This window comes from Theobroma cacao, chromosome 4, assembly GCF_053813885.1.
Source record: "Theobroma cacao isolate CCN51 chromosome 4, ASM5381388v1, whole genome shotgun sequence".
In the NCBI taxonomy this organism is placed as follows: Eukaryota; Viridiplantae; Streptophyta; class Magnoliopsida; order Malvales; family Malvaceae; genus Theobroma; species Theobroma cacao.
The window spans coordinates 23,082,614-23,097,797 of NC_142642.1; the positions used below are offsets into that span (position 1 = coordinate 23,082,614).

General features: G+C 34.0%; 1 protein-coding gene across 1 annotated transcript; it reads right to left on the reverse strand.

Moving 5' to 3' along the window:
• Positions 1 to 7,194: 7,194 nt before the first annotated feature.
• LOC18601492 (uncharacterized) lies at positions 7,195 to 14,350 on the reverse strand. The gene is given in 3 exon segments (XM_088805635.1): positions 7,195 to 7,690; positions 12,171 to 13,074; positions 13,076 to 14,350. Coding segments are annotated over 3 exon segments (2,565 nt in total). The 3' UTR covers positions 7,195 to 7,304.
• Between the last annotated feature and the right edge of the window lie 834 nt (positions 14,351 to 15,184).

Here is a 15,184-nt window from a genome sequence, read left to right on the forward strand (position 1 = left end):
TATGTCTTGCATGTTTATTTATGTTTTGCATGTTTCAGTTATTTTTCAAAAAAAAAAAAATTTTGAGATAGTTGTACCTCATTCATGATTGTCTCAATCCTAGGATGATATTTTCATTATCTTTTGATTCTTAGCTTTCGGGAAGCATATAGTTATGATTTAATTTGATGTGATATTCTTGTGTTAGCTTTATTTTAGAATGTGACTTCCAATAATTTGCGCACTATACTCTTTTACTTAAAATTTTTGTGTGATTTAAAGAAATTTTATGTTGATGAAAAAGTATAGTGAAGTTAAGAATTCTAGAATTTGTTTGATTCTTTCTCGAGGTGAAATCTTAGATAACACTTAGGATAGGAAGTGATTTAGGCCATCTTTGGATCGTTTGAGCCTTTTTTAGCCTACCTTGTTATATTTATCCTTAGTCACCCTTTTTGAGCCTAATTTACCTTTTCTTTGTAATTACACAATTATGTTAGCCTTGACCTATCTATTTAAATCCAGCAATTTGAACCTTTCACCCTCTTAGTATTTTAATCTTTTTAGGGAATGGTTTGAGCTTAATGAATAAATTGAGGGAGAAAGGTGAAGAAAAAAAAAAGAAAGTGATGGTTGTTAGGAAAATTATCCTTTGTTTATAATTGTCAAAAATAAGTTTGGGGGTTGAAAAAAAAAAGAAATAACATGTGTGGTACAAAGGAAAGTTCACTTCAAGTTTGAGGGTGATATAAAAAAAAAAATTGCTCTTTACATGTCCTAGATTGATTAAGTGCTTAGGGTGAATTTGAGCCTAAATATATCCTTTATCATATCTTGACCCTAGCCTTATATTACAAGCTTGATAAAAACCTATTAATCCTTGAATAAGTGTTAATCTACATTAGAAGAGAGAGAGATGAAAAGCAAACGTATGGGATCCTAGTACTAATCTATGCCTAGATTTGGCATAAACTAATCCGAATTGCATGATATTCTTTGTAAGAGAACATTCACACACACACACAAGAAATCCATTTGAAAAATAAGTTTTCACTTGAATTGATGCATGAATTTAAAGATTAGCTGTATGTTACTTTAAGTTAGAATTTGAGTTAATTTCTAAGGAAATTTTGAGAAATTATGATTTGGTACTTCTATCTCTCGTTCAAGGCTGTTTATGTTCAGTTTTCTTTTTGTGAGTCTCTTTTGCTCGAAGACTAGCAAAATCTTAAGTTTGGGGATATGATAATTTTATTTTATAGAATTATTTTAGTCCAATTTTGTTATTAAATATTAGCTAAGTCCTCAATTTTTAATTATAATTTACTTAATTTTTAGTTGTTTTTATAATTAGTTTATTTTTAAGTGAGTTATTTTAATTTTATATTATTTCTTTTAATTTGGTTATTATTTATTAGTTTTTATATTTTCATAAGAACTAAAGGAATTGGGCTTAATTTTGGAAAGTAAGGTGTTGAAAGACTTAAAAGTCTACTTGCATATGCTTCAGTGTTTTGGCCATAACTTGTGCTACAGAACTCCAAATGATGCAATTTTTAAACCATTGGAAAGATAAGAGAAAAAGATATAACCTTTATGAAGATTACTTTGCCCAGTTCTACATCAAAGATAGAGACAATCACATCAGAAAATGGCTAGATGTATTGTGCTGGGAATGAAAATTGTTAAGGACTGATAATTGATTTTTTGGATTTCTAATTATACTTTTAAGCCCAATTAAACCATAAGTCAACTTAGGGAACTATAGGTTAAGTTTATTAGTATAAATAGGATGTTTTTTAAGAACATTGAAGGGACATCTTTTGGGAGACTCAAGAAGCTAGAAGTTAAGGCTGAAACTTGGAGATCAAGGCGACAAATCTTGTTTTGTTTTCTTCCTTGGATTTTATTTTTCTTGTTACTCTCAATGGTTGAATTTATTATAATGTTATTTGTTTTTGCAATCATGAGTGGCTAATTTTCCTTCTCTAGGATTGCAATTGAACTCACATGTAATCTAAGTTTTCAATCTTTTTCTTACTTATCTTCAATGGAAATTGAGTTGTTTATTCTAATTTGTTCTTAATGCCTTTAATTGCTTGGCCACCAATTAAATTGATTTAGAAACCTAAACAAACTTGGGAAAGGGAGTTTATAGTAAACTAAAATTGGGATAGCATGTGATCATATTAATTGATTTGCATATAGGATAGGGATATACCTATAAGCCATATGTAGCTAGATTAGAGCCTGAACTTAATAAATCTGTTTTAACTTCAATTCACATAGGGATATGGTGTTTTGGTTAAAATAGATATTTTTATAAGATGAGTCGGGAGACCCTTATAAATAATTTAGGACTCTAGGTTAGAAATTCAACCCATTGAAATAAGTTAAGGAAGAGAGATAAAACTTAGATGAAGTGTGAGGGATATTGTAATTCTATGTTTGTTTGATTTGATATTTACTCTACTTATTATTATTTTGATTTTTGTTAGTTTAAAATTTTGGTTAGGTATTTTTAGTTAATTAAATTAGTTATCTCATATTGATTGTTTTGATAAGATTAACTTGTTCTAATTTTAGTACTTAGTAAAATTTTAGATTAATTCCTTGTGGGATCGATACTCTGCTTGCTTATATACTATCTATTCGATACGTATTCTTGTGTAGTGGAAAATTAACTGACAGTGAACTCTATGTCACGACCCAATTTCCCGGGCTATGACCGACGCATGAGCTCAATGAGCATAGCTCACTAAGCCCAAGCAAGCCTATCCATTTACCTTTGCTTAACAAATTTATCATATCATGCATACACACACACCTTTTCTCGGGTGTGAACATAGCCAAAACACTATGGCATTATCGATAATAATATACATGCACTATACCAGTCATGTATTTGGCAATTTACATTGCATACACATATTCACATTGTTAGATTGTATTCACAATACAAAAGAACCCATGACTTCCAGTGGAGACATTTACAATAAAAGGGATTACTATCGAATGCCAGACACATACCCAGGAGATGCACTACGAGGACTCCTCGATCTAGGGTCCAACAGTCACCTGATCTGAAAACATGAATTTTTATAAAACGTGAGTACAATACTCAGTGAGTGAACAAGGAAGGGAATAAGCAACAATTAGGGAGAATTTAAAATCATGAAGCACTTGTTTCAAAACAATGCAATTTAGTTCATTTCTATTTAAAACCCCTTCAAACCCGAGAGTTTTTCACTATAGCGAGCATGAATTTTGCTGCAGTGAAAACAGAGCAACAAGAGAAACATTTTTCCTCACTCAACAAAAAGCCATCCTGCTAAACTAATAAAGTCAACCTAAAATTCATGAAAATTCTCAAAGTACAATGTGTCAACTTTCATGTACATTACAACCATAAATCATTGTCCATCAATTTGTTATATCACACATATTTACATATGTATATATATATATATATATATATATATATATACGTATATACCCATCATCATCATCTCACCAACCCATCATCATCATCACCAGCTCATCATCATCATCACCAGCTCATGCGCACTCTCTACTCGCACATGGTTGGGTTATCACCGGGTTATGCGCACTCCCTACTCACACATAATCGGGTTATCACCAGGTTATGCGCACTCCCTACTCGCACATAACTGTGTCATCCTCGGCTTATGCGCACTCCCTACTCGCACATAGCCGAGTCAACATAATTACATAACATTATATTCAAGCATATATGTATATCAACATAATGCAGCCACATAGAAATCCATAATAACCACATTTCATAACATAAACCTTTTCTCAAAAGCTTGTTCCCAAGGCATTCATTTTCATGAAAATTTGCATAAAATCATTCAAACACTTTGTTTAAAACAGTCATAGTCCCAAAACAATTTTGATAGGCAGTCCACTCACAGGTGTCGAAAATTTGGATTCCGGGTGAACTCATAGTAATAGTCCTCAGGCGCAATTCCTTTGCCTTTTCTGGACGTCTCACCACCTTGACAAATAACAAAGTCGAGAAATTTACTATATTGTCCCTAAATTGATATAAATTAATTTAAATTACTAATGCTTGATATGTAAATGCAAAAATATGTCCGATTACCGCTTAATCACGGTATCGATTAAATTCGACCGATCACCCGATTAATCGACGATTGTGTCCAAATCACCTCCAAATTAATTCATTTCTCCTCTAATACCTTAATTTACCACATACATTTAAATAAAGCCAAATTCAGCATTAGAACCCTCACAGTTCCTTATAGAAAAATTTGGTCATTTGGTGCACTAGTATCGAATTTTTTTCTACATAACCGTTTCACCTTAATTCATCATTTTCCATGCCATTTTCCTTGAAATAAAAACAATCCCCCATTGATATTCAGCCCTCATGGTTCGGCCAACAAGGAAGCCTAGAGAAATTGAATATTTCTTTTGTGTTTTTGTTCATAACCATGCTTAACTATCCCTAAACACTAACATAGTCTAAAATCAAATTATTCCAACAACAATTCCTCTTCTATACCCATTTTTCAGAATTGAATTCATCATGATAACTCAATATTCAACCATGGAAATCAAGAACAAAAGCATGGATAAGCTAGGTATCAAGGAGAATTAAAGAAATTTTAACTTACCTAGCTTGTTTCCTTGATTTTTTCACTTTTTCTTTGAATTTCCACCTAGGTTTTCTTGTTTTTCCTTTTGTTCTTGCTTTTTTTCTTGTTGCTGGATGCCTAGGCCGAATATGGTGAGGGAATTGGGGATTTAATGGGCTGATTTCTATAGAAAATAATAAAATAATCAAGCATGCCATGTGTCACATGCTTATTGGCCTAATTTTTTAACTTTTTGACTTTTTCTTCTTAATTTTCCACCACAAATATTCTGGTATTTATCCAATCCTACCACAATTAAAATCCCTTGGTCTTGACAAGTGCTGGGGCAAAAATTTTACTGATTTGCCCCTGGGACGAAAAAATTACGATTTTACCCTTATACTCCGAAATGTACCGGAATCTCATTATTTCTACTTTTCAACCTAAAATAACACTAATATTGATCAATATTAACCAAATGGGGCAAAAATTGTTTAAAAAAAAATTTCGTTTAGTCCTCTAGTGGCAAAATTACCATTTTGCCCTTGTGCTCCATAAATACCGGGAATCACAATTTTCACTGCTAAACATCATTTTATACTCCAATAATCATAATTATATTTCATATAGTTATTCTTGGTCAAATGTGATCAAATCTTGGCTAAAAATCTCCATTTTATCATCAAATGGTAAAATGACCGTTTTGTCCCTAATTGATCAATTTTCTGATGGACTCCAAACTGGACCTTGAACTCCAAATCACTATTCTAAGCCATTCTGTTGGTTTTAAAATTTTCAAATTCCTCTTGAAATTTCTATTTGAACTAGTTTAAGGCTCGATTTAACTTAGTTGTACCACTCGGTACAATACCGTCTTTTAATCGAGCTTGACAAGGTCTCACACTCTAATAGCAGCATCATCAAATCTAACTCCAAAAATGTTGTGTCTTAGGTATCCAATCCTAGTTCAGCCCCATGGCGACTACAACAACTCATTCTTCAAATTTGCTCAATCAAAAATAGAATGGCTAGCTGCTGACAGATTAGGCATATCTCAAGGTCAAGTAATGAAGCTACAGATGGCCTTGTCAAATCAGGGGTTGACAGAATTCATGATCTTCTACGTCTCTACCTTTAACTGTTTTGGATGGTGCCCTCTCTTTGTCTACTACTACTTGTTGTTGTGTTTTTTATACAGGCCTCCAATGACAATGAGCTTTCCTTGGGCTCCTTTGCTCATGAAAAGGCATTGACATCCTTAGGAATAACACGAACCTTATGATTTGCAAGAGGATGAAACATCCACAGCATTTATGTTTCTTTCCCCTATTTATCCCTTAACCTCTTTTTTGCTTCAGAGCTAGTTGTGGTGTTTTGCCTATTTTCTACTTGTCAATACTCTTGTACAACTTAGGTTATTGCTGGCTAATTTTTGTAAGCCAGTTCTAGAGTAGGACCCTAGGCTGATTTTTGCCAGGTTCCCTCTCCTTTCTGTGTTCATGAGTTCTCCCCTTTTTATATGAATACATTTCATACTTAATCTTTAAAAAAAAAAGGAAATGAAATTCAAAAAGAAAATAGAAGAAAAGAAACAAAATAAAATGGTAAACTAAAAATGTTTAATCTAAAAATGGATATGCATGGTTGGTTGAAGTAAAGATGCAGGTTGAAAATTGGGGATACTTACTAACTTCAATGCAGGTGGTTATGGCATTAATTGAGCAGGTAGTGGGGTGTACAATGGGAGGCAGAACTAATGTGGTGCATGGGATTTTGGTGCAATTAATGTGGCTATATGGAATTTATATTCTTGATTGTGTCACGTGATGAGTTTGGTATTTATTGCAATGCGTACTTCTCTTGTTGGTGAACATTAGTTGCTTATGGGTATTGGGATAGTGCTTCTCTTGACTGATTGTTGTTGATGTTGTGAGATAGATATGTTTGGCGTTTTTTGAGTTTTGTGACTTGTTGTTTGGATTGTGGTGGGTTTTTTTTTTATTTATGATTTTGGTTATCTGGCTACGTGTTTTTTTGTTCATTTATGTGGTTTAGTTTGTGTTGGATTGGAAGTTTTGTGGGTCTTGGATGATTTTTGTGTTACATGATGATGAATGGTTATTTTGCTGGGTATTGGATACGAGGTGGATTGCTAAAAAGGATAAGCTTTTGTTGGAATATCTTTTCGTTTATGGGTTATTGACGCTCTCTGTTTACTAGAGCCAAACTTTATTTTTTTTACCGTGTTTTGGTATCAGCTGCAAACTTTGAGAGATTTGATAATATTTATATGAAAAGTAAAAAAGGTGCGAAACATTTTTGATCTTCTGAAGGGAGTCAAAAAGGATGAATGTTGCTTTTTGGGTTTTAATTTTGTAATGTTTTTAGGTGATTTTATGGTTTTTTAGGGGATTATTGAAATTTTTTCAAGTTGTACTTTGGGTTTCTTACTTTGGGTTGTATTATTAAAACAATGAGTTATACTAGCCTCTATCCTTAGGCGATTGTAATCTTTTGGAGCAACTACTTGGCTGACTCTTTACTGCTACAATTAGAATATTAATAAAATCTACATTATTAGCTGAGCAAAAAAAAAAATAATATGCCTTTTCAATGTTTAAATTGCAGCTAATCAACATGAGATCTAAGTTGACAAAACACTAGGACTAATTGCCAACATTATGTGAAGGATATTGTCACTCAGTTGCACAGTTCTTTTTCCACATCCATTTCAGAAGCCACGAGTTGCAACAAGGATATTTCTCCGAGAGGCTTTGCCAAGGATCTTTGGCAACAAAGAAACTCATGGGACACTTGTTTCATCGTTGGTCGAGACTTCGGTTCCATAGGTAAGCATGCGAATGCTATTGTAGCAACAAGAACAATCTTTTGGGTGTCTAAGTGACTTGTTGGAGGTGATAGACGAGGGTCTAATATATCATTTAACATTATATTTTGCAAAAGGGAATTTGATGGAAACAATGATAAAAGTTCTTGGGGATGCCTTCCCATCAACACTTCCAAAGCTAATACTCCAAAACTATAAACATCACATTTTTTAGTTATAGTCGTTGTGTTAGCAAGCTCTGCCAAAAAAAAATTAAATAAAAAAGTGTGAAAAGAGTGGAGCAAAGAAAAAGGAAAAACAACATATCTCCAATTCCTACCTTAAGATTCCTCAACATGTTCTTCGTATTAATGATAACTTCCTTAATTCAAATGCATTTAAGTATGTGTAATCAATGAATATCTAGTTAATCAAACTAATTTGACAAGAAATTAGTATGCTCCTCGAGCAAAGGCAGTGAAAGCAAATTTGTGGACGAACATTTTGAATTTAAGGGAAAAATATGTAAGGGGTGGTGCATGTATATGGTTGGGGCTTGAATACTTTAAGCGATGAGACAGAGATAATGAATTGTTTGCGTTTGAGGATTATAATGGAGGATTTAAATAATTTCATTATGAAAGAGATTTGCCTTGGGTGGGAAAATGGTTCACATGGTTCGAGGGAGACCTAAAAGAAGATTTGATAAGGTTCTAGTTATGGTAGAATGGTTAGAGGTGTTATTTGCATTAGGTCAATTTTTCCACAGTAGACTGGTGTTGGACCATTTCCCCATATTGATGAGTTTAGAGTAGATAAATTAGGGATCAGGACCTTTCAAGGTAATGGATTTTTGGTTTTTAAAAAAGGGCTCTACAAAAGTAGTACAGGATAATGGAATTTGTTTTGTGTTGATAGGAGATCCAAGTATTGTTTGAGGGTTAAAATGAGCATGACAGAATATTTCCTAAAGTGGAATAACAAGGTGTTTGGTGTAGTTGAGAAAATTATTGAGAAGTTAGAGAATAAAATGGAAAAAATTGATATCTTATGAAACACGAGGGATCGAGTTGGGGAAGAGTGAGGTTAGGGAAAAAAGAGATTATCAGAAGAACTTTGGAGAATATTTTCATTGTGGCAAAAAAATATAAAAAAAGTGGATCAAGGAAAGAGATAGGAACGCGAGGTATTTTCATTGTAAAGCAAAGATGAGAGTCCACAAAAATAATATCTTAGGCCTAAATGTAAATGGAAAGTGGGAGGAGGAGTTGAAGATAATGAGAAAGAAGATATATGAGTATTACAAAAGATTATTTGTTTCAGAAGCATAGGCAAGACCAGCATTATCAGAGGTGACTTTTTATTTGAAGTTTGATAGAGTATAAGGATTTTCTAGAAATGCCTTTCACAAAGCAGGAATTGTATAGTATTGTGATGGCTCAAAGTCCTCAAAACCTTATGGATTCAATCTAAATTTTTTCAAGGAGTGGACAACATTGGAAAATGACTTTTTTTCCTTTTGTTTCCATATATTTGTTTTCTAAAAAGCTGGAAAAAAAATTTGAACTCATCATTTATTGTCTTAGTCCCAGAAATTAACAACCCATCAAAAGTTGAAGGTTATTGGCTGATTGGTCTCCTAGAGTCTACATATACGATAGTGGCAAAGCTGCTTATAGGGAGATTCAAGAAAGTGATAATGGCAATACTAAGTGATACGCAAAAGGCTTTTGTATGGGGCAAATAGACAGTTGATGTGATTTTTTTAGCTAATGAACTAATCAATTGCTTTAAAAAGAAGAAGAATGAACTAGTTAGAGTTATATTGAAGTTAGACTTTTAAAAAAGCCTATGATTCAGTAGAGTGGTCTTTTTTATTTCTAGTGATGGAGAAGATGGATTTTGGAGAAATATGGAAAGGATGGATTCGATAATGTATTTTGATGGTGTAACTATCAATTTGGGTTTACAGATCACCAAGCAAGGAGTTTTATAAGCTACAAAAAAGGTTAAGGCAAGGCAATCCCTTGTCTTTGTTTTTATTTATTTTGGTGACATAGGCATTGCATTTATTATTGGTGAAGGCAGATGGTTACTACAAGAATGTTGAAGTGTGTTTGGAGATAGTACGATATCTCATCTTTAGTTTGTATGTGACATCATAATCTTGCATGAAGCAGACCAAAAAAGTATTACAAACGTTAAAAATGTCTTTTTGACTTTTTAGAAGCTATCAAGGTTTTAAAAAAAATCGTGGTCAAGCTTGCTTATCCCTTATTCAAGAGTGAAGGATACAAGGGGAGAACTTTATGGCAATTTTACAATTCAAAGCAGGTACTTTTCCTTTTAATTAATTTGGGGATGCCTTTGGGTACGTGTTCAAGCAAGATTAATACGTGGGGTGGGATCCAGTGGTTCACCTATTTCAGGAGAAATTGTCAGGATGACAATGTAAGCTATTATCCTTCAGAGATAGGGTTACTCTTATTAACTTAGGACTTTCTTTTCTCCTTTTGTATTATATGTCATTTTTCAATGCACCAAAAGGAGACATTTTGGAAGTTGGACTCCTAGAAAGGAGATGTTTTATGAGGAGGTAGTAAAAACTGAGAAAATATAGCAAAGGTGAAGTGGAGTGTAATGTGTAGACTAAAAGAAAGACAAGGCTTGGGAATCACAAATTTAATAGACAAATATTTTCTTTGATTAGCAAATGTTGGTGAAGATATGGAATGGAAAGGGATTCTTTGTGGAAGAAAGTGATTTTTAAGAAGTATGGAAGAGCAACACAAGACCAGATCCTTTTCAAATCAACCTAAATGGTATGTCAAAAGTGGGGAGGGACATCATTAAAATTCAAGAATTGGAGGGATTATCAAGTTTTATTTGGAACGAGTGTTGTAAGTGGTTGCTAGGAAATGGAAAACATATTCTATTTTGGCATAATGTGCAGTTAGAGGAAAAATCCATCAATATAATTTTTTTAAGAGTTTTTTCAATTAATGAGTAAGAAGGATGCTCAGGTGGTAAATTACTACATGGAGGGCAGTGGGATGGCATCTAGATGGAAATTGGATTTTAGGAGACCTTTATTTGAATAAGAAAAGGAAATGGAAAATCAAATTGGCTTGTTATTGCAAGAAGTCAAAGTGAATGAGAATAAGATGGATAGATTAATATGAAAATTTGATGAATATGGTTTTTTTTTTTTTTAGTAAGAAAACTTGCATCATTATTAGGGAACTTATCAAATGGTTTTATTGATAATTCATTTAAGAGGATATAGAGGCTAAAGATTCTATCAAATGTCCAATGCTTTTGGTGGCTTGGTATTTGGGGAAGATACCTACAACTGGGTTTCCTATAACAAGGGGAATCACTATCATGGAAAGAGGATAGCCTTTGCCAATGGTGTCGTGTGGTGGTAGAAGAATATATAATCACCTTTATATCCATTGTATGTGGAGTTGAAAATTTTGGAGTGAAATCCAATGTTGGTGGTGATTCTATGGGTGACTACCAAATATGTTTCCTCAATTATTCCAACAATGGAGCTATTTAGGAGGACATGAGGCGAAAATGGAAAGATAGGTCCTTGTTTGTGAGGTTGCCATATGTTTGGTGAAATTAAATACTTTTATTGGGTAAGGGCGATTGAAGGAGAAACGAGTGCGACGGAGGTGGAGTGGTGGTCACACCTGAGAATGACACAAAGATCACTAACGAAAAGCAAATATAGGAAGAGCAAGATGTAGTATGGCAACCTCCTATGCTGAATTTTTAATGTTTAATATCAATAAGTCCACAGTGGGAAACCAAGACCAACGAGAATGGGGGGAGTTTTGAGAAATAAGGAAGGAACATGTTAGTAGTGTTCTTGGAGCCCAATGGAGTGTGATATTCCAACCTTGCTGAAATTCAAACAATTAAGGCAACCCTTGAAGTCGTTTACCAATCTCCATAATTAAGTAAATAAGCACTCATTATTTAATCAAAATCGAGTGTAACAATCCCATCGATTTTGAATTCAAGTAAAAAATCATGGAAATTGTAGAAATTGTTCCAACAAATTGGCATCTTGAAAGATTATAAAGGATGTGTACTTTTTTAAAATATTTTCAGGAAGCGAATAGGTGCATGGACGCAGTTGCTAAAATGGGAGTGGAGAGGTACGCAATGTTCATGGCATGGATTTGAAAGGTAACCAAGGGATGTGGTCAGATCTAGTCGAAAGTACATCAAATATCTTCTTTCTTTGATGCGGTTTTGTTATTGACATTAATGGGAAAATGGTTGGCTTATGTTTTATCTCCCAAGTTGTGGTTTGGTGATTAGTTTTGATTGAAAGAATGATGTTGCTTGATTGATGATGATTGAATTTGAATGTATGAGATGCTTTAGGTTGAAAAATGGAAAGGATGAGCATGGTATGCCTCATCTGGGCTGTTTTGGGTTAAGAGTGTTTTATTGTGTACTTTGTGCCCAAGGCTTAAATGAACTTTCTTTTATAATGAATTGCAAGTGTCTAAAGGTATTTGTAAACCCGAAAAGAGATATTCTTCTTTTTTTTTTTTAACACGGTAAAATGTTGGCTTAGCAAAAAATTAAAAAAAAAAAAGACAAGATGCTATATATAATTTAACATGTGTAGCACATTCGAGAACTAAATAAGCTAGGGAATGGAAAAAATATGAAAATGTAGTAGTAGTAGTAGTAGTAGTTATAGTGGAACAACTAACCTGGAGCTACATAACCATAAGTACCGGCCAAAATGGTTTGATTGGATGAATCAAGATCTAACATTCTAGCAGCTCCAAAGTCGGCAACAAAAGCTTCCAAGTTTGAGTTTAACAAGATGTTGTGACTTGATAGATCTCGATGGACTATTGGAAGTGAGCAGTCATTATGCAAGTAAGACAATGCATGTGCTATGCCATGGATGAGGTCAACTCTTTTTGACCAATCCAATTCTATAGCTTCAACATCCTTTGTTAGGACACTACGCAAGCTGCCTCTTTCCATGTATTCATATATCAAAAACATGCTCCGTTGATGTACACAGAAACCATGTAGCTTCACAATATTTCGATGACAAACTTCTGATAAAAATTTTATTTCATTCATGAAACTTTTGTCAAAATTTGGATCCTCAGCATTTAGATGATGAAGCTTCTTCAAGGCCACTGTTTTGCCACTAGGTAGTTCCGCCTTATAAACACTTCCATGACCACCAATTCCAATACAATACCTAATGTTAAAATCCTCTATCACTTTAATAATTTCTTCGTATGCTATCCTTCCATCATAGTTCAAAATGGAGAACAAATTTCCAGTTTTAGATTCTTGCATTCCATTGTTACTCTTCAAGTTAGATCGTGAAAATAATAAATATCCATAAATCAAGAAAGCAGGGAATGCCGCAAGAGGAAGAAATATTTTGAGATGGTTAAGGATTCTCTTCCTCCTAGTAATTAAAGAACAGGTATAGGGTGATAAATCCTTGTTACCCACCAATGACTTGGAATAAATCTTATAACAGTTGTGACCTATGTAATTCTTGTGAATATCAGGGAAAGAAGTAAGAAAAATTGGAGCAATACCCGAGAGCTTATTGTAGCTAAGGTCCCAATTATCCAAATGTGATTAAATTTCGTAAGGGTAAAGGTATCTCTCCGCTTATAAAGTTATGACTAAGATTAAAAGAAATTAGCCTTCTAAGGTAGCCAATTTGAGAAGGGATCGGTCCATTCAAGTTGTTTTTAGAGAGGTCCAATGAGATTAGCTTTCTAAGGTAGCCAATTTGAAAAGGGATCGGTCCATTCAATTTGTTTTTAGAGACGTCCAATGAATAAAGTGCTCTTAAATTCCCAATTTTTTGAGGTATTGGACCTTCTAAAATAATTGATTGAAGGTGCAAAACATTCAAAGAAAGAGACAAAGATGAAGGGATTGAACCAACAAGCATATTGTTGGATAAATCTAAATAACTCAAAACCATTGGACTGATGAAAGAGATAGGACTACTGAGAATATTATTGGACAAATTCAGAGTTTCTAAAAAAATCAACTGACTTAGAGTAGAAGAGATTGAGCCAACGAGCATATTGTTAAAAATATCCAAAGAAGTCAACATGGTCAACCGATCCAAGGTAGAAGTGATTGAGCCAACAAGCTTATTGTTGGATAGATTAAGAGTAGTCAAATTGGTCAATTTACCCAAAGTGGAAGGAATTAGACCAACTAGCTTGTTGTTAGACAAATCCAGAGTAATCAAGTTCTTCAGTTCCCCTATTTCTGGAGGGATGTAATTGTAGAACTGATTAGATCTCATTTCCAGATGAGTAAGATTACTCAAAAAGCCGAGGGCAGATGGAATTGATCTAGTAAGGTTATTCCAACTCAACTTTAAAAGAACAAGACTTTTCAAGTTTCCAAGTTCCTGGGAAATGGAACCACTGATTTCATTATGGGAAAAATCAAGCTCTGCTAACTGGCTCAAGTTTCCGAGTGAAGGTAACTCACCTGTTAGATAATTCCAGTTAAGGTAGAGGTTCTTGAGTTTTGATAGAGTAGCTATTTCGGGTGGAATGCTTCCATTGAGACCATGATCATTAAGATTAAGATGAACAAGGTTCGGAAAGGAAGAGAAGTTCATTTTTCCAAACTTAACACCAACCTTAACGATGTTAGGCGGTGGATAAATGTCGGTGATGCTTCCATCATTGTTGCATGATATACCAGGCCAATTGCACCGATTGGAGATGAGGTTGTTGTAGCTACTCCACCAACCACTCTCGAGCAAAGCTTGTGCCTCTAATTCTAGTGATAATTTTGTTCCTATTATAGTTGAAGCAGAGGAAAGAACAACAATGGTAGTCCATAACCCCAATATTATGAAAGTGATCATGGAGGATGCCATGTTAAGCTTTTTTTTTATAAGATCAATTACATCATGTGAATGAATTTATAGAAGGTTTATAATTGATTCAAGGTGTCAAATTACCAAATTGCATCATGTGACTATGAATAGTAAACACTGACTTTTGTAACCTGAAAATTGGAAAGGTCTTCGTCAGCTTCTTATTTTACATCTGTGGGCTGTGATGAAAATGAAAAGGTATGTCCATGGTCTTTATTATATGTATACACATATAGAGTTTTTGCTACTAATGTATACTTAAATATCTTCTTGGTCTTCCTTATGCTTTGCCTGGCTAACCAGAATGTTGAGACTATTATTCATTTTTCTCTCAATGATCTCAGAGCAACCAAAAACCGAGGGGGGCTAAAAGTCCAACACAGGCTGAATATGCCACCACCCTTATCCTTTGCAAAGCAAATAGGAATATATCCAGGGGGATTGACCTTAGAGAAAGACCAATCTTGCTAAACCAGATGAGCTTAAGAGATAAAAGCTTTGGCTCATAAGTCCTTTTTCTATATGAACAAGGTGATTGTTGCCCTCTCGAGGTCCACTCGTATGGGAATTAATTATAGAATGATGTTATATTTGACAAAAGTGTCAACAATTACAGATAATTGTATGGATTTTGATAAGGTTTTGTAATCTAAGTCAAGGTGTCAAAGTACCAAATTGCGCGTGATGACTTGAAGAGTCAAACACTGACTCTTCTAACCCATAAATATTGCACATTTAAGATGAAAACGCAGCACCAGGTCCTACTGTGGGAAGGGAACAATTTTTCATAGAGCCCTCTGTCTTTTTGTTTGCTAATGATGTATACTTCCATAT